General features: G+C 40.2%; 2 protein-coding genes across 19 annotated transcripts in view; both read right to left on the bottom strand.

Moving 5' to 3' along the window:
- Positions 1 to 22,359, bottom strand: part of LOC117938420 (ELKS/Rab6-interacting/CAST family member 1-like) — a 111,342-nt gene extending 88,983 nt beyond the window's left edge. For 17 of the 18 annotated variants that reach the window (XR_004655382.1, XR_004655383.1, XR_004655384.1 and 14 more), the window contains exons 1-4: positions 22,090 to 22,359; positions 12,200 to 13,057; positions 10,679 to 10,756; positions 10,333 to 10,488 (exon numbers count right to left, since the gene is read on the bottom strand). Coding sequence is in view for 13 of the 18 variants with exons in the window: in XM_034862993.1 (XP_034718884.1) it covers positions 10,333 to 10,488; positions 10,679 to 10,756; positions 12,200 to 12,700 (735 nt within the window). In the remaining 5 variants the exon portion in view is untranslated. The remainder of the gene's footprint in view (positions 1 to 10,332; positions 10,489 to 10,678; positions 10,757 to 12,199; positions 13,058 to 22,089) is intronic. The other variant, XM_034862994.1, reaches the window with a different exon arrangement.
- Positions 22,360 to 23,985: 1,626 nt separating this feature from the next.
- On the bottom strand, positions 23,986 to 26,318 carry LOC117938868 (E3 ubiquitin-protein ligase TRIM21-like). The gene has a single exon (XM_034863808.1). The coding sequence runs from the start codon at positions 26,238 to 26,240 to the stop codon at positions 25,443 to 25,445; it is 798 nt and encodes a 265-aa protein (XP_034719699.1). The 5' UTR covers positions 26,241 to 26,318; the 3' UTR covers positions 23,986 to 25,442.
- Positions 26,319 to 26,324: the final 6 nt, after the last annotated feature.

The following is a 26,324-nucleotide window of genomic DNA, read 5'->3' as shown; positions in this document are numbered from 1 at the left end:
AATGCTTTTGCTCAAGGAGATGCAAATCAGTGTGTTGCTGAAGTCAGTCAAGTAAATACTGTACATTGTGAACACACACAATTTCAATGGTTTAAATATTATAAAGACTTCAGATTCACACACGGTCTTGTGCTAGTCCTCCCCTCCTACACACAATCAGCTGGAATGTAGAGCTGACAAATGCCAGACCACAAGAGAGAGAGAAGGAAAAGAGGGAGTAAAGGAAAAAGAAAAAAGAAGCAACAATAGTGAGGTAGGGAAAACAACATGTTAATTGTCTAGGCAGAAATAGAGGGATGGAAAAAAAGAGGAGGAGAGGGCGAGAGAGGGTCAAAATACAAGTTGTTTTTCTTCCCAGTTTCTGCCAAGTTGCCTTTAGCTCCTTCACCTTTGACCCTGCCAGACACGTCCTGATTACACAGGGGACTGAGAGGGTCGGTCAGCACTCAAAACTGAGACAGACATGCAAACACACACGTGCATTCAGAAACATCCAGGACACATTCACATGTTCATTTGAGAAATCTTATATTAAAAAATAAGGTATTGATTATTTCCCTTTTCTTTTTTCTGGTCATCGCTTTATTTACACTCTAGTTTTAAATATATATATATTCACAAAAAGATGAAATAGCAAGAAAAAAATATACATCTAAACTGTGTGACAAACACACAAACAAATCAAGATGACAAATCTTTCCTTCAGATGTCTGACATAAAAAATTCATCAAGCTGATATATACAAGTGCAACATGGGAAATTGTCCTGATCCCAGTGACGTTTAACAAATGAACAGTCTCTGGAAAATGTCTTTCATATCAGCGATTTACAGCGGTGCACACTTCTATGTGTTCCTTATGATCACAAGTCAGTCAACTATTCAAATGTCATAATGACGGTATATACTGTGATATCCATGCACACCATTGCCTACGTTTCCATGTATTTAAGTAACCCGGTTAGTCAAAAAACAGAGTTTTTTAATGCATTCCGACAGCCTCAACTTTAGTGGTCACTTAAAGGTGGTTATAAAATCAATACATGCAAATAAGAGATGTGGCGAGTTCCTCCAACAAGCTGCTAATAGGCGCTTTCATCAGCATCCTTCTTTGTTTTCGTCTGAGTCTGAGGGGCTTCGGGCCGGTGGCCAGCTGTGCTGATATCATTAACAAATGTACCCATAGGTATTAAATGATCCATTTGATCATAACAATAAAACACCACCATCAGCTGTACTGTATTAGTTTTATTTCCCACCCTTTGAACTTTTAACACACTTCTTCTGATGTGTTTTATGGCCACAAAGCTGATGGAAGAAGTGGGTGAAGATTCTCAGAAGGTCTTACAAACAAGCTGTAACACTGTTTTGAAATATAAAATAAGTATTGCTTGTGACTTCTTACAGACGAGCAGGATTAACTGAGCTCCAGTATTCAGTTGCATGAAAGTTGCAAATGTGGGACTCAACATGACCTGGTCATGACGTTTCTACACTGGGTCGAGCGCCAAATCCACCGCACTAGCAGGATTAAAATGGCCTTCTCACAAACTGAATGGCTTCTGCAACAGAGGGTTTACAAGTAAAATATTATAGTTGGAATACAATTAATTTAATGGATACAGTATGTACCTGTATCTTTGGAAGCAGAAAAATAATTGTCGCAAAAAACAATGTTAAAAACGACGTTAATTCATACCAACAGAACATGATGAATTTAGGATGGAAAATCAAACTAATGATCCGTTGTTGCCTAATGAGCAGTCTACATAAATCTTAATCATATTAAGAGGAAGAAGAGAAGAGAAAAAGACAAGAGATGAGAAGAGAAGAGCAGTTTGTGAGTCTGGTGACAATTCTTTCATCCACTCGCCATCCCCCTCGAGCCACTGCTCATCTGTCGCTCAATATTAACCATCTCTCCGTTATTACTCCTCTGTCTCATCCCTTGATTATTCTGTGCTTGCTGGGTGAGTCACACCTCCCCACCCCCCACCCCTCCCTAACAAACAGACACATGTATACACACACACACACACACACACACACACACACACACACACACACACACGCACGGTAATGCCCACATGCAGACATAATGTTGGAGGCAGCGGTCATGCTGCAATGACTGTGAGCGGTTTCGCCCACTCAGGCATCAGACAACAGGGAGATTAACACACTCTCTCTCTCTTCTTTCTCTGAGGGTAAAGGTGGAGGATGAAGAACGTAATGAAGAGGAGGAAATGAAATAAAAAGGAGAGGAAAAAGCGGAAGAAACACAAGAACAAAAAAAAGGAGAGCAAGCTGAAGGAAGAAAATAAGTATCAGATTGTATACGCATATGGAAACAAAAGGAGAAAAGAATAAGTAGGGATGAAAGAGATTACATGAGAGAGAGCATGAATACAAAATAGGCCAAGAGAGGAGAGAGAAAGGGAGAAAAGGTAGGAGTGAAATGTTGACCCTAATCAGTCACTTGGAGATGCAACATCATGGTCAGTTAAAGAGCAAGACGAGAGAAGAGAAGAGGCATTGCATCTGTCCCATTTATTTAAAATAAACATATTACAGATGTAAAGCTCTTTTAACCAGATAGACTGATGTGTATATATATATATATATATATATATATATATATCTCTCAGCAGGAAAAAAGGGGAGTGACTGCACCGTAATTCTGTTCATTCCTCACTAACTCTTCCCGAACCCACTCCTTATAAGGAAAGACAAGGCTACCACAGGCCTTCACATGCACACATACACATGCTGAGAGAGAGAAAGTGAGAGAGAAAGCTCACAAAATTAAGGCCTTGAAGAAAAGGAGGGGAAACTGACCCTCTCTTTCCTTTCGGTTTCAAATCTCTTTTTCCTCTCTATTTCTTCACACTGTAAAAGGAGCACTGTGTCTGTGTAGGAGAAAAACAGAGGGAAAAGGCTGCCATTTCTCCCTTTCTCTCTCACACACTCTCTCTCTCTCTCACTGCATTAAAGTTAAAGTTTCATAAGACTCCTGAATGTAGAAGGCTCTTCCTTTTCCTCTCCTTTTTCCTCCTCTCTTTCTCTGTGAAATTCTCTCCATGAATCTCCTTGCTCTTTCGAATCCATTCATCGCTCTCCCTCCCACTGTCCATCTGCCTCTTTCTCCCCCCACTATCATTCCCCTGTATTTACCTTGTTCCCTCTTTCACGCCATCCCTCTCTCTCTCTCTTCCTCACCTATCTCTCCATCCTGACTAAATAAACACACAGGTTTGAGGACCATCTGTTACCGATGAGCATTCATGTGTGAAAAACACAAAACAACACACAAACACAAACTCAAATGCAGAGATAATAGAAGCCATAAATACATCATTTATAGAGCTTTTTTTTTTCTTCTCTTTTGGCTTGGACATTTGTACTCTAAACTTGGTGACAGTTAGTGTCGCACGTGTGTGCATGAACAAGGACTGTCGCACATGTGTGCATGAACAATAACACGCACAAGTGCAACATAGTGATATGAGCACACAGAGACACATGAGAGAGGAAAAATGAGTCATACTGTAGGTTGATAAGGAGAGGATAGAAACAGGTGCAGAGTGCACGCAACAACGAGAGGAAGACAAGGCAAAGAGAGAGAGAGAGAGAGAGAGAGAGAGAGAGAGAGAGAGAGAGAGAAAGAGAGAGAGATGATTGTCACTGTATTTTAAAAACGTATCATGCAAATAAACGCTTTGCTGAGCTTGCACGCTGTATTTTCCTGCATCATATTCTCACAGTCAAACACATTCACACTCAGATCTGCCAAGTCCAGCTTCAGTCCCTCCACCTTTGACTGAAGACCAGCCGGAACTTAAAGGGAAAGGCCGCCTCTTCCTCGGTTATTTTATTAAACCAGCTGAGTCTGAACATCAGCATACCCAATATCTAATGAAATGATGTGTTCCAAAAGTATCTTCGTCTCTCTCTCTCTTGAGTGGATCCAAAAACATCCTTAGTTTAGAGGATTTTAGTTTTTTTAATCTGTGGATTTACTAACTAATTTGAAAAATGAAGGTTTATTAAAATGTGGGCCATGTAGTTTGGGCCATCATTTTTAATAGCAATAAGAACACTAAACTCAAGATAAGACAGCTGCTGAGAACTTGGAACATGGCATTGCTAAAAAGGAATCAGGACAATAAATACAACCAATCAGACAATCAGACAGATTTTCAACAAAGTCTCAAATTAGTTCAAATATTTGGAACATGAAACAAAGCTATTGGAAAAATATGACCCAAACTGTCTGGCATCCACCATTTACATGCTTCCTGATTCAATAATGATGATTGTGTACACAAAGAAAGAAGGGCAACTCTTGAGGAATGCACAAAATGTTTGCAGAATCCTTTGCAGTGTGTGTGTGTGTGTGTGTGTGTGTGTGTGTGTGTGTGTGTGTGTATATGTGTATGTGTGTGTGTGTGTGTGTGCGCGCGCACATGTTCAACTTTTTCTCTTCGACTCTTTCAATAAATCCTTTCTCTCCCTCATCTGTAACTCCTATCCAAGAGATTAAGATCCCCATTTTTTTGAACAAGAACCCCGAACAGTTATACCGTCAAATTCAATCTAACAAAAATGGAGTCTCTGTCTGTCTGTCCTTTGATTTTCTCAACAACCGTACATCTAATCAAAACAGGAACGTTTTGAACGGTCACTTCACTAGCTAAATAAAGTTCAGATGTAATGTTTTCAGCAAATGACTAGTAATGTATCACGACAATCAACTCAACAATGCTTCTATTTACAGCTAATCCTATTTTTCCTTCATTTCCCTATTTCCCCTATCTTCTTTCTTCATCCCTGACTCCTCTCTTTAAGTCAATCTATCTCTTCTATCTTTCCATCCACCCAGCTCACATCTCTCCTGTCAAATCAACATCCATCAGTCTTTCCATTTCTCTACATTTCATCTGCTGTTTTCAGCTCAATTTGCCCATCCCGTCTATTTGTCTCTCTTCCTTTTCCTCCCTTCTTCTGTCCCTATGCTTTCTAGTTTGATCTATCCTTCTTATCCACTTTCCTAATTTCCTTTTCCTTTCTCACTACGTTTTACATGGCAAAGCCTTTTTTGCGGCCAGCTGGCACCAAAACTCTTGCCGGTGACATGTTTTTTTCTGTACAGTAAATGGAAATTTCACAGAGGAAACACTTGGCACCGTCCATTTTTATTGGATTCTAACTAATTCGGACCCATGAGAACCAGCTCAATGCCAGCATGGAGTAATGGAATTAGAAATGCTAGATGCTCAGTGTAAGTCCAGGTGTAATAACATTAAGTGCTGAGCGGTGATTTTAATAAGTCAGCACACAAAGAGTGTGTTAACAGTATATTTAAAGGTATGTGTTTTAGTGAAACGTTTTGTCTTTAATTTAGAACAGTAGTTAATTCTTCATTTATAATTCAAGTGAACAAATGACTTTGGTCATGATTATTTACCGTTGCCTCAGATGGTTTCAGCATTCCCATGGAAAATAATGGAGTTCTGGTGGCACCATCCGTTTACGCATTAACCCAAAGACCTGGTTTACTGCCATGTTCATAGAGCAAAAAAACACTTAGTCAGTCACGTGTCAGTTTTTCTCTGTTTCGCTCTGTCTCTCTTTAGCTTTGTTGCTCTGAGCAAAGAAAGAGAAAAAGGCAGTAAAAAAGACTACAAATGAGGAAGGAGAAGAGAGTAAAGGCAATCTTTCCTTCTCTGTCTCATCTCTCTTTCTCTATCATTCCACTCACGGCCTGAAGGTAAAGGGCTGCCCAGGTGTAACGGCGATATGCTCACATGCCTGTTTGGGTTAACCTCCACACACACACCACACACACACACTACACACTGCACACTACACACTACACACACTACACACTACACACACTACACACTACACACTACACACTACCCACTTACAAGACAAGGCCCTCCTGTTAGCATCAGGTTAGGGTTATATACACTGGTTGAGTGAGATGACTTTCAGTCCATTTCACGGTCAATAAGTCATATCAAAAACAAAACACCACCTCTAGGCTGACGGACAAATCTTTGTATATTATTTTGACAATTTTGGCAATAAAAAAAACACAAATAGTCCTCCGCAAATACGGTAATATGATCTAATATAATCTGAGCCTGACAAACTGAAAACAATCTCATTGAGAGCCATCAATCATCATATAGGAGACATGTTTTTCCCCTCTATAGCAAAAACACAAACACACACCTTCATTCCCAACCAGCACCTTGAGTATTTGGCTAAATAATTGAAGAGAATGAAAACATTGAAGCAGCAGAAGTACAGCCACTGGCTGCTTCACTTTCTCTGCCATACGGACAACTTCTGACATCATCCCGCTGCCACATACCTTCCATTTCCATAAAACATGCAGACATTGTTGCAAGCATCAAAACACGCTTGATAAAAATAGAAATGAGAGCACTGTATACTAACATACAAAGCATGTACACTAACACACACGCAAATACAAATACACAATTATAAATATGCAGGCAACTGTGCAATTTGCGCCATCAGACACATACACACACAAATACAAAAGGCTGATTGTACCGACACACGTGTAAGCTTGTCAACAATCACGCAAGGTCACAGATTCACACTCTCTCTCTCTCTGTCACACACACACACACACACACACACACACACACACACACACGTAAATCTGAGTATGTTAGATTTTGACAAATACATGGGATTCCATGCTTATGCCTTAAACATGCTTGTTAAAGTCCCCTTCTCTCACAGTAATCGTCCATGTCACAGGCTCAGTCATGTTAAAAGGTGGAGAATTGGCTTCTTAGAACACGAAACATGAGGTGGTCAAATGTCATATGATAAAGTAGATAAACAGCATATATGTGTTTTGCCTAATTATTTTATGTATGTCTTATTAGATCATGTTTGTATATCACATTAACATGAGATATAGATATATGTACTGTACACATATACATATATATATAAACATGTCCATATATAGTCCTCTCACTCTCTCTCTCTCTCTCTCTCTCGCCGGTTTTGACGTCAAATAGCTCGCCTGGAGTACAGTAGATGATAGATTGCAACTAGCAGCCCCAAAAACAGACAGAGTGGTTATTGTTCAGCTGGTTTGAGTCAGTGTTGGAGTGTTGGGACAAACCGTGTAGAACAGAGAGCGAGAAGCCCACTGTGGATATTCATGAGTGTTAACTGTTTTATTCCTTCTGCTTGAGCGTGTATATTTATTAAATGCAAACTGACCACCATAGTAAGGAGTGCAGAGGATAGGAGGGAAAAAGAGAAAGAAGGTGTGTGTGTTTTTGTGTAAGAAAGAAATAAACTATCACAGAGAAGAAAAGAAAGTAAAGCTTTCATTTAGCATTCCAGACATTCCTTAATTTTTTTTCCATTTTTCTGTGCTTTTCTTTCTTTCTGCATGAAACATTATACTTACCTGCTGGGATCAAAGAGGTGGAACACATTGGGGGAACACATTGGGGGAAAGCATGTACACGCGCAATTAAAACCAAAGATAGGCAGTGCACTGAATGTGACAAAGCAGAGAGACAACACTGACCAGGACTAAATAGAGCAGGCATCTGTGTTCAGATCAATAGATTTATTAGACCAGGGTGTGTCTGTTCTACTGAATAGAAGTTTGTTGCAAAACTGCTCCACAGGCCCAGATGGAGAGTCAAGAGAGGAAAAAGAAGGACAGGGGGCTGTGATAGAGAGGGGGAGTCTGAAAGTGCGAGTGAAATGGTGCGACAGAGAAGAGAGACCAGTGAGAAAGAGATGGAGTGTGTGGTGACGATGTGTAGACGCCGTGCTAAGAGAAAATTAGTGGATGTGGGAAGAGAGTCAAGAGAAAGCCACTGGCAGTATAGAGGGGGAGAATGATCATTTAAAGCTCAGTGGGGAAGGAACAAAAAGAGCCTCCCATCTAATCTGACTGAGAAATTACAATGTTTGGGGGTTTTTCCAACTTTTCTGCAGATAGAAAGTAATTATGCAAAACAAAACCTAAACTTTCTCCCAAACAGCTGTGAGCAAGAACGCCATACTAACATTGAGCCTCTTCCCTCTTGTCACTTTGGTATCTTTTAGTAAGAACACACACACACACACACACACACACACACACACACATCAGGATTGTTAACATGCTACATTTCCTGAATTCACATCACACAGTTTTTGTATTTAATGCGCACGCTGCCTTAACAAGCGGCCAATCTGCTCAATTCAACTTTAGAGCTGCACTAACTAGAATTATAGTTACGTATATTAACTCCAGATTCTATGAGTACTGGTTGAAGAAAATGATGATGTTGGGAGCCGAGCAACTGTCGGTACACGATCCGTCCCTCCTGCACGATCCGTTCTGCGCACGTGCAATATGTTCGCGCATGCGCAGATGACATCCTGAGCTACAATACAATCTGGAGTTAGAATACATAAATTGGTATTTCACCTATAATTATATGACACAGTAAATCAGCAAATCTTAAATGGATAAATGATAAATTGTTGTAATCGATGTTTCATCGAATATCCCACCAAATAAAAATAAAAACAATTGATCAAAGTGACATTTTTGAAGTATGGCAATGTTGTAGATTATATGGTGACACATTGTAAAAAGTACAATAGTAGAGGAATTATGCAGTGGGAGTGCAGACAGAAGGAGAGGAAGAGATAAAGACAGAGGCAGGCGGAAGAGAGGTGAAGATAGTGGGCCGAGCGTGAAGGAGGAGGTGAGGAAGTGAGGAAGCGTGGAGGAAAGAAGGGAAGAGGAGGGAGGAAGGACAAAGGGTAGAAATGAGATGAGCATTCCTCAGCAAGGGCGTGACCCAGAGTGCGTGTGCGTGTGCGTGTGCGCGTGTGTGTGTGTGCACATATCCCAAAATTACTGGGAGGTAACTTAATTTGATTTCTAACACAAAGATTATGGCAAAGAAAGAGAGAGAATGTAAGGTAGGGGGAGGGAGGAAAGTAAGAGCTGACTCACTGTGAAGACAGAAATAGAAACAGAGAACAAGAATGAGTAAGAAGAGAAGAAAAAAAGGAGTGAGTGGACAGAGAAAAGCCAGAGACGAGAAACTTAAGAAAAGTGATAATGAGAGCAGGAAATGAAAAGGATGCCTTGTGTTATAATGGTTTCATTTGTCTGGATGAGATAAATCAAATTAAAGTGAAAGATAGAACACATATTTCCCAACATCAGAGATCAGAAAGTATTCCTACATGTCTCAACGTGCGTATTCACTCACTTTAACGGCACACATACATACCCAAAGAGAAATGTGTGTACGTGTGAAGGTGACTGAGGAGTTTTCTAGTGTGGCATGATAGATTGATCCATGTATCATCTGTTCCTGTGTTCTCTCACACAGGCCATCACTTTAAATAAGTGTGCACTCACAAGACACACAGATACGACTTTATGGATGAAGATTTATGGATGCACACACACGTGCATGCTGCACATGTTCACGAGCATGCAACAAACTGGCTGTAAATCTTCTTGGGAGAGTGATTTAATATCTTGTAATGTAATTTCGCCAACCCGAAGTCCTTTCCCACAATTTTAACGTAAAATTTGTCTTGGGAGTCGAAGCCCCATCAACAGCAACATCAAAGCCTCAAATAATTTCAAATGCACACACATGCAGGGATAAAAGCACCTGTTAATGACGGAAAAGTAGCGAGGACCGAGCACTTTCAGCACAAGATGACAGCGTGTGAAGTGAGTAACTGCGAGGCAGCGAGTGTGTATGTGTGCAGTTCATGTCTGGTATAATATTACGGCCTCCTGCCAGATTAGCTGCGCTTCCGTCTTATCCAGATGGCTTCAGAACCAACAGACAGCTGGGAGTCCCCAACCACCAGGCAGCCCTGCTTCATCCGTTTACCCATCTTCAAGGCCGCCTTACAGCAGTGAGACAAATCCACCAGAACAATCCATGATATTATCAGGACATACTCCCCTTTGTGCCTGTCCATAAATGTTACTGTTAACCGAGTAGAAAAACTATATCACAGATGGATAAACCAAAGCTGAAACTAAAATCAATAAGGGTTAGGGCTAAATATAATTTTATAAAAATATAACTTGGAATTCCTAAATTTCCAGATCCTGGATTAGCTGTGATGACGATGAAATGAACCCAACCCTGGTCAGGATATTGTTCACAATCCTTTCATCTCTGCTCATTTGTTGCTGGGTTTTGACTCCGAGCAACAAGCAAAAACAGCAATTCATTTTGTCCCACAGCAACACACACATAGTTGCACACACGCAGATCCCTCTTTCCTACCTGCGTTTCCTCCTGCACCACTCTGTACTGTTCCTTCCACAGGGCAATCTTTGTTGCTTCGTCCTTCCTCAGCGCCCTCTCTTTCTTCAGCTCTGGACTCCAAAACGTCTTAATAGAATTCATAGAGGAGCTCAACTTGGACTCTTTATTCTCCAGCTAAAAGAAATTAACAACAAACAATGGAACAGCTTTTAGTTTAGACTTTATAATTGTTTTTACATGTACATGCACAACGGCATAATTCCCAGAGGAACACAAGTAGACAAACAGCTATATGAGATACCAACATTTTTTTTTTTTTTAAATGGATGTGAGTAAAGGTGTGGGTGTTTTTGCACGCCCTTACTTCTCTGCGCAGCAGCTCATTCTCTCTCAGCACTTCTCTTAACTGCGTCTGCAGGTCCGACATGGCACCGTCTCTCACCTTGTAACAAACACATACAGCATGAATGTAAAATGTTAGATATGAGCAATAGCATGCTTTTTGTTTCTTTCTTAGATCATAAACGTTTTGTCTATTTCCAGCTGTCACTGCTACAATAAGGCCCAGAACAACCAAATTAAATGTGAAGTACTCCCTCTGAAAGCCACTGCTTACTACTGTCTACCATACGCAACTATGACAAATCAAATATGGAAAGAAAGACTCAAATATTGTATAAATTATTATCAAATACTGTTGTATTGTAATTATGTAAAGTATTGTAACAAACTGCTTTAGTTTTGAAAAAAACATTTTTTGGGGTATTTAGCTAATGCTTGGTCTCAGAGCGTGTAGAGGAAAGCTAGCAAAATAAATAACAGTTAAGGAGAGATGAAGAAATGTTTTTTGTTTAGGAAATAATTAGAAATATATGGAGAAGTCCTGTGAGAGGGGAGGGAGAAACGTACATGTTGGAGAAATGAGCTCTCAGATTATGAGTAATGTTGCAGAGGGAGTGGGAGGACAGTCCTTAGTCTATTTCAACATACTGTATGAATACCCACACAGCTCTTATCTTTAGTTGAAACGTGACTTATGAAGAACATATTAACCCTTAAATAGTCAACTGAATGTATTCTAAGCACCTTAAACCACTCACCACTTCAACTGTACATTGAACGGGAGGATAATTAATTAGTGACAAAACAATGTTTGCTAAACGCAATTGATTTTATCTTTCCACATTTCTTTGCTCAAAGGCGAGACAAAGATTATCCATATGCTAAATTAATTGTATCCACACATTCCTAATAGGTTTATTTCTAAACTTAATTTGAGATTAACTATTTTAGATCATGTGACTATCCACACTATGTGGACTATTTCTTGGCTAGGAGCAGTGACTTCTTAGTCTTGTAGTCCTCATCAAGTTTCCAAGCAATCAGTGGAGACTTAGAGAAGTTACTGCTTCAGTTCAAAAAATAATCCAGCACTGTAATGAGCATGAACTTCCAACCAGTTGTTTAATACACTTTGGATTTTGTACCGATAAAACAAACAAGATATAACGTGAATGCTTGCTTCTTAGAGGGGCTGGTGGACTCCAGCTTCATATGAAAAGGACAGATTTGGTAGTGGTGTAGCTCTTCTGAGCTAACTCTCAGCAAGAAAGCATATTTTCTAACACTATTTCTTTAATGCTATTTTAATCTGGGTGCATTTCCAAAACAGAATCTCCAAGTTATTTTGTGTCTTAGTGTTCACACAACACAGCAGCTTTAAAAATGTTACTTTTGTGGCATTAGTTTCTTTCAATTCTAACAAACGTTTTGGACATAAAGACAAATATTACACTGGCCGAACACAAAGGGACCAAATTTAAAATTTTGTTCAGTTCTGAAATTGCTGACTTCAATAGAAAATGAAAAAATTGCAATGCCTTACCTGTCTCATGGAGTGTGGCACAGTGGCCGCCTGTGAAAGCTGGTTTTGTAGCTCCCCCCCAAATGCTATTGCATCACTGTGCATTGCACCCCCTCCCCCTCCCCCTCCAGTGTTTATATTAGGACTGCTCCCCATGATGGCCGCCCTGACCCCATAGGGGACCCTGGCCCCGGCCCTGCCCAGGGTCATGGTGCTTTTGGGCATCGAGGGGTTGAGCCCGCTGCCCACGCTCCCAACGCCAATCGAGTCATCAACTGTGTCGGTGAAGTACATAGGACCGCCTGTAGCGTACGCAGCATTTAGAGACTGAATGTTCTCCATAGACAGGGTTTTACAGGAGCCAGTAAGTCCACTGGTGGAGCTGCTGCTGCTGTTTCGTCTGTGTCCAAGGCGTGGAGAGCGAGGGAGGCGTGGGGAGCGCCCAGGGCTCCCAGACACTGACCCGTTCCCATTGGATCCAACAACATCCAGCTTTGAGACGGAACGGGAGCTACCGTACATGGTAAGGGTTGTAATGCTGTGTTTACTGTAGAGACGAAACAGTGTCCGGTTCAAATGATGAATTAAGCAAATCAAAAATCTATGCTCAAAATTACACAAAAACTGTAAGATGGCTGTTCCAAAAAAAATCTGAAATACTAAAGTGAACAGCTGAAACAAACAAACTCCCGTCCCTATTCTACAGAAGTCCTTCTTGACTTGAAATATCCTGATGCAGTGTTGACATAGCTGTGATCAAGGCCTTTCTAACACCCGTACTGTTATCAATGGGCTTTGTTAGAAAAGCAGGAATCAATAAGGCATCCCTTTAGGTTAAGGCGGCAAGTAAATCCACAAGGCATGGGATGATGGGATCACCTAAAAAGAAAAGGGAGACAGAGACAGAGACTTAGTGATCAGAGGAACAAAGATATTTTGCACTTAAGGTACAAAGGACTACACTGGGTTTTTATTAATCTTGTCTTGAGACTGGTTTTATCTCTTTTACAGTATTTACTTGCAATGTAAACAGTAGGTTAAATAAACAAGCGTACTGGCCAAAACGCCAGTATGTTATGCCTCATATCATATTCCACATTTACACTTACATTTACATTTAAATTTACATTTACCATGTCCATGGTAAAAAATTGGCTGCAATGCTTACTATTCTGATGACTAATCTGATGATGGTGCCAGATAACAAGTCAGGAGTTCAGAGAGACTATGAATGTCTCCTTTAAATTGCTTGATCATCAATAATAGTTGTCCATCAACCTGTTGATGATGCTAGACAAAAAGTCAGATCACCAAAGTAACTCGGCTTCATCCTCTGGGGAAAATGAATGTTTGTACCAAAACATTTGCGAATCCATCTTGTAGATGTATTGATGTTTCACCCTGCTTGTTGCGCTGACTTAAAAGACAAAGGATCAACCAAGTCTGACCTCTCCAATAATCCAATAATGTCTCATCAAAAATGCCCGGGAACTCCTTTTTCTGCCACCACATTTGTACACATATACACACACATTAAGTGAGAGATATGTGCAGCTGAAATGCTTAGTCCACAGACTACAGTCAGAAACTTTGGCTTTATTCTCAAACTCTGCTACAGGCACAAACATCAGCTAATGTGTCGGTTCATATGATCACACAGGCCGCTTTGTCTCTTTGCCACCCGTAACACCTTCTTAAGATCACACAATGTCCTGACACTTCTGGGCATCACATCAAAGTTACTGTCCTGCAGCTGTAAAAGGCTGTGTGATAGCAGATAACATTCAATCAGCTGATCTAACACACATAAAGGCAAATAATTGGTTTCCCTCCTGGATGAATTACATCTACTAAAATAGAGTAAGCCATGCTTTTTAGTCAATTAACTATTGTTAATATTCCATTTTATTCTGCAATAACAATGTGGGAAGAATACATAAATACAAAAATACAAAAAGCTGTCTTATTCCTATTAATCACACTGGTCTATCACACTGGATATAAGTACATTTTACAGGCTTCATTATTAATTGGATGGACAATAGATGTCAAAACTGTACAACTGCTGTTTCAAAAAAAGCAAAAACACCATACCATGAACTAGTTTAGTCATGCTTTTATAGTGCCTGTGTGTGTGTGTGTGTGTGTGTGTGTTTGTGTTCGTGTGTGTGTGTGTGGGATGAGATAAATAACTATACTAACTATAAATAATTAAGTCAATCAGGTCAAATAAAGCATGTAAATAACACAGCTGGGGAAATAATCAACTATGTGATGCCATGGTAAAGTAATCAGTAACAGTTTACTATCTTTTGCAAAAACAATTTTGCCATAATTCCTGACTCTCACATGTATGCTCTAAACTCCCAGGCCCCTTGAATGGACAACCAGTCCATTTAAAAGTTGGAGTAAGTTTCAGACTCTTTGTTGTCAGTGTAGAATTGTAGAAATGTGAGGTAAATGTATTAAAAACAATATTACATGCAACCTTAGGTGTTACAGTTACTGTATCAGATAAGGAAAGTACATTTACAGCTATTTAAAATGAATAGCCAGCTGGTCAATAGTCATTATTCAGTTTTTTGAGTATCCTTGGAGACAGTGTCATCCTCAGGTCAGTGGACACATGGCCTATTGGACACACCATCTGATCCACACTCTCCACTTACAAAAATGACCTAAAGTGAACTAAACAACTTCATAAATATTCAACATGTATAAGACTTAAAAGTTCTGGAGGTTCACTTTAATGGTAACAACAAATCCACGTTTCCAAGTATTCAGATATCATTACAGTATACAGAAAAATTTGGATGGGTGATAGATACAGCCTAGTTTTACTAGAAGGAGAATATGTAAAACTAGTTCTTTGCTTGTACAGCATGGTAGAGAATGTGCACATTTCTAGTTGAGAAGTTTGTCTGTGGCCTCTTGCAAATTGCTAACTACGATAGTAGAGTAAAGTATTTCAAGTATGATTAACTGTGCAGCCTTTTGGTCGACCCCTTTAAATCATCTGCTCCTTTTTTGGGGGTCCCGACCCTGGCCTTTAACATCCCTTCAGTAGTGTATTTTTCCAACGCAGATCCGGCACAGATATTTGGCCAGGGAAATGTTACTGACAACTAGTCAGTTACAACCACGCACACGCACGCACGCACACAAACACGTACACAAGCATGCACGAACGCACACACGCACGCACTCTGTCTCTCAAACGCAAAGAGGGACCATCTGCTGTGTCTCCCCTAAGGCCAAAAACACACACCTGGAAGAGAAACAGGCCAGGATCTTGCCTCTAGCACATGCACGCACACTGTTACATACAGTACAGTACATGCATTTACACATGCACACAGAGCACAAACGGTGCACATTGTGCAAATCTACACAATCAGCCAAACAAAACACATACAGCCAGACTGATATTTCAATACACATGCAAACAAACACGTGAAGAGACGACGCGTTCACAGATGAACATGCATGGACATCAGCTCAGTGGCCGTGAGTGATCATGTCACATAATATCTAATGCTTCATTTAAGGCCAATATGATACCTCAGAGACAGAGACAAAGACAGAGTGAGTGAGTGAGTGAGTGAGTGAGTGAGTGAGTGAGTGAGTGAGTGAGTGAGCGAGTGAGCGAGCGAGTGAGTGTGTGTGTTTTCGTGTGTGTATGCCTGCCGGCTTCTACCTAATGTGTATGCTCATGCCCAAATTCTCCCTGTAATGCCAGACATACACAGTGTATTATCCAGCTTTATTCTGAAGGAGGTACAGGTCAATAAATACACGGATCCTTCCACTTCAGAACTGCTTATCTTGTTGTGGTCGCAGGGAGTTGGAGCTTATCCCAGCATGCATTGGGCAACAATCTATCACACAGCTAAATCACACACACACACACACACACACACACACGCACACGGACACGCACACACACACACACACACACACACGCACACGCACACGCACACGCACACACACACGCACACACACACACACACACACTTATTATTTTTTACTGGCTTGAAGACCTCCTAGAAACCACAACACGCACCATAGTGTGTTCTCTTCAGTTCTAGTCGAAGGGTCACAAAAATAAACCAGCAGTGTGTCCCACAGCACTGAGAGTCAGATGAAAAATAATAATGACCTCAAGCTTTCACATCACATGAACCTACCACTCTGGCAATCTTTTTTATACCAAATAATACCAATATCACTGGAACAAACCCCACAAACAAACACACCTATGACACAGCTGGCATCATGAGATAAGAAAACACAAGCGTATGACTACCCTTGACCTTTCACAAAAATGAGAGAAACCAATGTGGTGCTGCAGTAAGAAACATCTGTTGGATCAGTGATACACTGAGAGTTGATGAAGGTTCATTGTTAAACTGTGGAAACAGTAGTTTGACAAAACAAATCATCGTCTAAAGTCCCATTTTTCATAGCTTTTAACCCCATAATAACAGTTTTTTTTATTAAAAGATGGAGTTTGCTGCCGTTTAAAACCCTGAAAAAAGCGAGTAAGATTTGGAAAATCAACAGCACTGCTGTTAAAAAGAAGCGGATGAGCAGACTCTATTTCCTGAGGAAGCTGAGATCCTTCAACATGTGAAGGATCGAATGTTGGAGATGTTCTACCAGTCTGTTGGAACATGTGGTGGAGGGTCGGGTGGAGAGGAGGTCACTGAACAAACTGTTATCTATGATGGATAACCCCGACTACTCTCTCCACCCGACACTGGTCCAACAGAGGAGCACCTTCTCTAAGAGGATCCGACAACTACGATGTCACACTCACCGCTACAGGAAATCCTTTCCACCAAAGGCAATACAACTTTTTAACACTTCATCAAAACTGCACTAACTGCACCTTACATAATAGGTTTATACAGCTTTATCAATAATGGTTAAAAAACAGTTTTTATTTGTGTTCCCAACTTGTATATATTTTAAATTATTTGTTCTTATGGTCTATCCTATTATTTCATGTGTGTTGTATCCTGTTATTTCATGTATATTCTGTTGCTTTGTATTCCTATTTGACGTACCACTGTGCATAGGATGTCCTGGTACGGCAGTTGTGACCATATCAAATGCCGCAAATAACATTTATTTTCGTTATCAAATATTCTACAGTTTAAAACCCAACAATGTTCAGCTAATATAGAAGACGATGAAATCCAGAAATTCACATTTGAGAAGCTGTACCCAGGGAATTCTTGCCATTTTTGCTTTTTTAAGAAAAGTAAATCAATTGACAATATTGCGACTGCTTAATTATCGGCCAATCAATCGACTACCTCGTTTTTCCTTTCAACTCCAATCACAAAAAATAAGACTGGAGCAATTACAAAATAAATGCACTTTCACTTTAGCTCCCTTTTTTATATGCTGTGCTGCAAATGTCCAACCACAAAATGTCCTACTACAACCACAATACCTACTGGAACAGATCCTGAAACAGGCTCATCCCCGTTTTCTCTATGAACCACTCCACAGGAAACATCAGCACACACAACGCCCTGTATTGGATCCTCTGCCTCCCTGTACTGTTACTAACTGCCATTTTGCATGTCTCATCTTTCCTCCACACACTCCTTCCTCACACACACACAATGTTGTCTTAAGCCTAACAAAACCCTAGAACATCACACTAGGATACCAAGGAAGTCTCCGTGGTTGAATGCCATGTCCTGTACTTGTACTTGTGTCGGTGGGAGATCAGTACGTGCTGGCACAGCAGAAAAAAAGAGTTCAAGTTAGTCGTTTTCACAACATATTTACAAAGAAACAAGATACTCATAAATTCTTCAACTACATTGAGATTTTAAGTTTAATAGGGAAAACTTGTTAGCAAACAGTTAACTAATAACACATCAATTTCTTTTCCCATCGTCGTCTCCCCCCTTTAATCCCTCCCTTCCCTCTCTGACGCTGCCTTGTCTCCTTGATGCTTTCACTTCCTCTCACTCTCCTTCTCCATCAGCATTCCTGAAGGTGTTCGGCATGTTCTATTTATGTGACAACCACACATCCATCTGTCACAATGCAACACACAGAGACACACACACACTATACTTAGCCGGCTGGTGTATCAATGCGAGAGCTGAATTTGACAAAGTTTGTGTCTCGCCTGGGGATCGAGGCTCATAAAAACACATTATACTCATCCTGAATATTATTATTCAGCATTACTTTCTGTTCCTGTCAGGCTCGCTGCGATATGATGTTGCTGGAAAGGACTCCCTGGTGCCGTCAGGGGAAACACATTTCAACTCGACAGTGCAGCTGAAGGGGAGAGCCGTACTCACACTGAAGCTAATCTGTCTGAAGATTTAAGTGGATGGCCCATGGTTCACCACAGTCAGCTTTTTTAACATTCACAGCTGCTTTATCATGACGATAACATTAACTCTCTGAAATTCAGATTGGTATTTATCTTAAGAGTGCAAAGGTAAGCTAAATGATCTCAACCCCAATAGTATTATTTTTACTACATAGTAAATACAAGATAAAAACAAGACTGTGTAGCAACTCATGTGTCATCCCATGCCCTTATTTATCTCTAAGATTTACATTAATGGGATGTTAGTGTTTCTAATATGTATGCAATGTGTAATGTTTATGTTTAATCTTTAAATATTTGATTTCTGTGAACATCTCCTGTGGCAATTGCTATGTCAAATTAATAGCAATTGAATATCTGTATAACGCATGAATATACAAATAGAGATGAATAAATGAGAAACTGGCTGACACAGAAACAAAAACAAACTGGAGAGGGAAAGACATGCTGCTAGCATACGAGGACGAGTTACATCAGAGATATCATAAAGAAAATGTAGTGCCACAGTGTCACACGCAGACATTAAAGATTCATGTAAAGTGATCCTGGTTAACTGTGTTGTGCAAGCATGATGAATGCCAATAATAGGCTACAATACCCAATCTTGAAACACTGTTGTAACATATTTTTTTATTTTGTAAATTATTTTATATTTATTGTAAAAGTGTTTTGGACAAGTAAAGTGAAGGACTTTCATCTTTTCCATCCAAAGTCCAAAATGTCTCAGGGCAGTTCATGGTGTATTTGGGGCTTACTAGGACTCACTTAGCACTGCTGTGTAATGCAAAGCTCAAGCAATGCTGTTGTTTTGTTTTGGGTAACATATTATTAGTGGTTTGGCTTAGTTTTCCATGCAAACACAGTTTGTCTCCATGTCAGGACTTGGTATTGTTGACAAATCAAAATGATAGTTTTAGTGCTGATTTATCAATTTTTAACTGAATTGCAACACATCCAAAGTAATTTCTACAGGATGTATGTGAAAAAAGGAATTAAATCAACACTATGTAACGTTTCCCACTTCGGCCGTCCTACAGGTTGGAAGCGGAATTGTCCCATTATGTCTCATTGGAACTACAGATGCGCAACCTGATCTGGCAAACTTGCATAATGAGGTTATAGCCGGTAGAGAGCCGCAAAGCGAACGCAGAAGGGCCGTTCACCCTGTTACAAGTTTCTGAACCACTGAAACGATTTTGGAAACATTATTTTAAGTTACAAAAAGTTCTCTATTGTTGCTTTAAAAGCCCACAGTTTCAATGATGAAAACATGTTTTGTCACTTGTAAGACTTGATTTGTGGTTCAACGTTTTTTTAAAGAGAGCCACACCTTTTCTCAAAGAGAAAAAAACAACTACTCCTGCAAGCAACCTACTGAAATAGCCAAAACTATAATAGACTTCTTTTACTCAATTAACTGAGCGACCCAATTACACTTGAGAGAAAATATTAGGCAGAAGATGTCTGGGCGAGATACAGATTTTGGCTCTGTGCTCCTTGTAAATTCATTCTGTGCACACCAGTCCTAGCAGCGATAAGACATATCATATGGTTCTGACACTGGAAAGCACAGCGCTGATAAGAGGCAGATAGCATCAGCTCCAGTCTATTGTGTACCACAGGAAATTAATCTGAGATGCAGGCTGGGCAAACAAAATGCGCATATAACAATCAGACGTTCACACACACACACACACATATACACACTGTTGCACAAAACGTACACTGATGTCATGCACATGCAAACACACCGCACACTTATCTAATCTTGGCTGCTGCCTACATAGCAAATATGGAAAATGTACCGTTGAGACTCGACAATTAACACAAAGGCAGGGAAGCACAAAACTAATTCATGAGTGTGTAGTAGTTAATGGAAGAGAAAGTGAGTCTGAAACTCCCCCAGGCTCCTCTTGTAAAAAGGAATGTGCTCATACAGTCAATTTACCAGATTAAATAAAGTGCGAGTTGGGAAGGTGACTTAAACACCCCCTATCTATCCATCTATCTATCTATCTAAGGGTGTAGAAATAAATCCTTCTACTGGCAAAATGATGAAACAACTTGAATACATAAATAATAAACAAGGTATGAACAATTATGGTCTGGTGATAAAAGTGAGTTCTGGGAATAATTTGAAAGAGATACTATCTTTGTCAGGTTAAGTTCCTCATGTTGTTGCAAACCTTAAGTCAAAAGTTTGTACCTTTGATGTTAAGCATGGAGACAGGAGTCACAAGGCTCTTCGGCTCAAATAAGGCACAGGGGTTTATTAGGAATCAGAAGTTCAGATAAATAAATTTAGAAACAAATTCAAACCAATTCTGAACAAAAGCAACCCCCCAGTAGAGCAACGTCCCCCCAGAGGCAGACTGAGGTAACGTTAATCAGAGCCTGGACATTTAAAAATGTCTAGTGTTCACAACAATCTCAGTGGAAGGAAGCAGCTCAGTTCCCTGGCGTTCCCGGAGGAGGAGCGGTGCAAAGAAATAGAGCTGTGGGCGGAACACCCCCCCCCCCCCCCCCCCCCCCCCCCCCCCCCCCCCCCCCCCCCCCCCCAACACAAACACACACACTCACACACACGCAGACGATTTAACCTCCCGGTCTTCAGCAACACGATCATATCGGCTCCATGTTTTGCTCCGGTTTATTAGGTTTGCAAAGAATGTTGTTACCCAGTCTTTAACACGTTGCTTGGTCTCGGCTTTGCGTGCAATGGGCCAGCTGGCAATTACGTTGCTGTTGACAATCCAGTGCAACTAAGGCAGCATTAATAACACTATTAATGCACATATTTGCTCTTTAAAGTTCAGATCCCAAACAACCGGCATGAAGAACTTGAGAGAGACTGTTAGAAATATCACAACACAACTAAAGGCCCCTATGGGAATTATAGCAAGAGATGAACTTGTATTTGACTACCACAGGCACACTTCAAGTCTTATAAGGGAACATTAGTGATAAACACCATTTAAACTGTAAACTAATCTTACAGGATAATGATAGCTGGCTAGCTTTAAAGAAACCACAAGGCTGTCAGCAGCACTTCTGCAGCCTGCAACACAGTGAACAGATTGATAATCGCATTTAGAGGTACAGACAAGACATATTGTTAGCTTATTATTCCGGGGAAGCCTACAAGGTTGGTTTATTAAACAAAACTACAGGACGTCTTGTTGAATGGGCTCGCATTGTCGTTTGTCGCCCACACAAATACAAAATGTATCATGATGACTATCATGAAGTCTGGCCGAAACACGCAGGCTGCTGTTGCCCACCGGGCGGAAATATAACAGAGCCCCGTCAAAGGTCTTACACCTCAAAGCAGGCATCACATTTTAAGCATGTTATCGCCGGTGTTCTTTTTATTCCACAAACCAACGTGACTGTGACGAGTCACACAAACGACACACATGTGAGGTTGACCGAGAAAGTGGCCAACATGTCTACAACACACACACACACACACGTAGGCCTGTGTAATAAAACATGCATGTGCATACGCACGTCACACTCAAGACTGCTAACTTCCAATACTCACTGCGGCTGTTTACTCTACTGCCCTCGGTTGTGAAATAAGCTCTGTGTAAAAGAAGGCCAGTCACATCTCTTCAGTTATTTCGCTTTGCTGTCAAACCTCAAAGTGACGTTTCGTAACGTAACAGCCGAGGTGAAACGCTCTCTTTCGGGGGCTTGTCTCCCTGTCTCGTATCTCTCCTGTCTATTATCTCTTCTGTCTCTTTCCCTCCTTTCCGTCTTTGCCAGCTCTACCACTGGTGGCTTCCCCACTGTTCGGGCGCTCCCGTGACGTCACGACGGTGCAGCGCGCGCCCCCGAGACGTAGACGACCCCTCCTCCCCCCTGGTCTTCCAGCTGAGTCGCGTACATGCTAATCCATCAACAATCCATTGTCCGTTTATTAATTGTCATATTTTATGTTACAAATCCTTAATTTTGTAACCTGTAAAACAATATGTCCGCATCTTATATGGATAACGGGTGATGTAATTCAGCAGGTAAGATACATGATCAATAGCTTGCTAATTCGAGAAAGTAGCCTATTCATATAGGCCTATACTTTGCTTATGAATAACAGTAGTACGACCACATTAAAAAAAACTCCATTACAAGTTAGTCATGTTTTGTTTATTATTAATGTAATAGTAGCCTACACACCATTAATATCAATTAATGTTATATAGACCTACTATATATTTTTAATAATAAAATTATTAATGCAGAAAAATGGCCCCGGTGACTTTTATATGTAGGCCTAGTTGATGGAGCTGACTTTTAACTATTATTATACAATCTTGGCTCATGTAATTTGTAATGATGAATACTATTTCATAAGACCAGTGTATTGTTTGTGTGTAAAATCTTAATTTGTAAGAGGCTTTTAATAAATAATATGCTTCCTTATGAATTGTGGTGGTGTAAGGGTACTGTAAAAAGTCATATGAAATGAATCATACAAAGATACTCTGTACATTGTTGCTATTCTGTTCATTTGTTTATGAAATGATGACTAGGTTTGATTCAAACCCTAGTCAGAAGCTTGTAGATGTAGGATTTATATGATTCAATAAAATACCTCTTAAGTTCAGAAATGTCATAGCCATTGAATCCTTTTAACCCCAGCACATGTGATTTGTAGTAACGTTACAATTCCTTATTCAATCATTTCTGATTAGTTATTTAATTTCCTCACTCTTACAGAAGATCTCATCTTGAGAAGATCTTACATTCTCATCTTTTCAGTGTGATGCTTATACAGTAAGTCCTTTCGGCTTCCATTCGTTGGACTTCCAAGTCAGTCTGTGTTTGATGAGTAAATGACCTACATACAGTATGTGGCATATTTCATAGCTGGTCACCCACCCTGGTCGCTTTCTCTGCCTGCCTGTCTCTCTCACACACAATTACATGTACATCATCCTAACAAAATCTGTCAGACAGAAACACTCTCACACACACACACACACGTGTCCCAGTTCCCAGGGCGCCAGTCAGTCAGACAGCTGTGGTATAAATAGTCTGCTGGCTAAAGTTCCCCTTGAGAGAAAAACTCCAGGAGTGGTGGAGCAGCGCGCCCTTCTGTTATGTCTCCGCTAACCTGATCAGTGTAAACTTTCACTGGTGGCTTTTATTTGTTTTCTTATTGTGCTAAAAAAACTAAAAGGACCCCTTTTCTTATCAGAACACGTTGCCCATGAGCAAGGCACTTGACCCCACAACAGAACTCAATCAATGTAATTTAAGAAAAGCAGGAAAATAAGCAGCAAAGATCACTTGCATTAAGTAGTTTAATACGTAACAGATGCATAGTACACACATATCAAACACCTGGTTTGAAAGCTTTTTTAACAGATATGTTCTGCTGGAGCTGCTGCACCCCCGACCCAATACCGGATAAGCGGATGAAGATGGCTGGATGTTCTGGTCAATCATACCAGATGTCTTGGCATGCAATAAAAGCTTGTATTCAAAAGTGCAATAAGTGGAATGTGGACCCTGAAGTCAATGGGTTTCACGGAAATCAACTCATAAAAGGGCACGTATTATATGCTCACAATTTGAATTCCAAGAAGTCACTGATGAACAAAAGTGTTGATACATAGCATAAAGCAGGTGGAGTAATGTGAAATGTTAAAAGTTGATAACTTAATCAACTTAATTAATTAGGTTAATAAAGACCTTGAAAAATGTCCATCACAATTTCATTCAAGTAGCTGATTTTGTTCAACCATCAGTTAAAAAAAATATATATATTTGGTTTACTATTATATATGCCTGAGAAAACATGCAAATATTCACAAGTGCTCTTCTTTCTAATATGACGGGCTTAAAGTTTTTTTGTCTTACCTTGACAGTTTCAGCTGCAGACTCTGCAGTCATCTTCAGAAGCGTCACGTGATGTTGTTGTGACATCTACTGTGGGTGTGATATATTTCGTTTGTGATGGAATGACGCTGTGCCTCCCCGCCATCCAACAAGGTAGGACAAAAAAAATGTAAGCCTATCTTATAAGAAAAAAAGAGCACTTCTAAATTGAATAGTAGGCTAAAGGAACTTGTTTGGAAGCAGATATTTACATTTGAGAAGCAGAAGTAGATTCTTTTTTAATCTGTTATCAAAATGATTTTAAAGATTAATTTTCTGTAGGTAGATGAATCTTAAACCTAAAAATCAAAAAACAGTTTTGAAAGTGACAAAGATGTCATTGGGTTCCTCTGACGCCATTGTCCACGCCTGGTTATTGCTTCTATGGTAGCATCTTTGAGAAACAGACCAGGACACTGGTTAAACAATGGTGCCACCTCCTGGACAGATACATGTATTACAACGAGTTGTGTCAATATAATCTACCTTCAACCTTTCTCCACGATTTGAAATGAACCTAATCACCAATCGTCATATAAGTTTACATTCTGTTTTTGATTGTCTATACTGTCATTTTGATTATTCTGTACACAACATCAATTGTATTTCGGTCCGTCTGCTCCTCCGAAGGTTTCTTTCATTTTTTTCACTCCTAAAAGGTTTGTTGGGTGGGATTCTTTTAGTGTTTGTGATATCAATAAAATTGACTTGACTTTGAACTGTCAAATCTGACTGTTTTCGTAATATGGCTAGAAAAACAAAAAGTTAAGAATTAAATCAAAAACTATGATTTACAAAGTGTTATTTTCTTTTTGTAATGTGTGATGCAACTCCTATAACTACTGTCACTAAAAAAAAAGAAGAAACATAATGTATATTCCAATAATGTTTGTGCCCGATTACTTAACACAAAAAAAAACCCTGAGAAACATTAAATGTTTTGAAATGAGAAAACCTTTCGTTCCAACTTACACATTCATTTCCCCTGCTGTATGCAAGACTTCAACTTGCTCAAACTACAGGAGTGATTACGAGCATGTTGTCATAATCATTTTCAAAGATACCAAAAATAGGGTAGAGCTTTGGTTTGCTACTTGAAGATGTGGCAGCCATTGAATAGAGAACATCTTGTTGTGAAGGTGGGGTCTCCATAAAGGCACATCCCGTGTAGGAGTAGATCAGAGTCCTGGCTTCCACGTCATAGAAGGAGACCTCTCCCCTCTCGTAATCAACAAACACACCCACTGTCTGGGACCTTTGCCTCAGGTACAGCGGAGCAGTGCTTAAATTATTAGCAAAATAATCCTCATGGACTTTGGTTATTGGATTATAGATGTGAATGATTGTCCAGCCACCTTCCTGAGGGGTAGGAAAGAATAATATCTCCCTGTTAATGGACTCTTTGACCACTCCCAAGAGCCAGCCTTTGCTTGCAGTGACCCGGACTTCATAGTAGAACCTGCCGGAGGAAAAACCCTCTTTCCCAAGAACAAACGGTTGTCGTACAAAACTTCTCCCAAATAAAGCAGTACAAGACGGTAGACCTCCAGCAAATCTCAGTTGTTTCCCACCTTGAGACACCACAAGTTTGGAATTGGCTGTGTAGGGGTCTAGAGTCACATCCACTGCATTACACTGCTGGATCATCATCAGCTTGTCCTGCGGCAGAGTCCACGCTTCTTTAAAGAACTCATCCGTCATCACTTTCTCAGCTGCATCACAACCATCAGATAGCCTGACCTCATGAATAACCATCTCAATCTCATTACTGATTTTCTTTTCCATATGAGCCACTGCTTTTTTCACCATCCCCACAAAACTCTGCCGACTGATGTCACAGAGGTCTGATGTTAATGGAGAGGTGGAGTTGGACAGGGGGCTGAATAGGTCCTC

Source organism: Etheostoma cragini, chromosome 23, assembly GCF_013103735.1.
Source record: "Etheostoma cragini isolate CJK2018 chromosome 23, CSU_Ecrag_1.0, whole genome shotgun sequence".
Classification (NCBI taxonomy): Eukaryota; Metazoa; Chordata; class Actinopteri; order Perciformes; family Percidae; genus Etheostoma; species Etheostoma cragini.
This window is presented reverse-complemented; position numbering and strand designations above follow the sequence as displayed.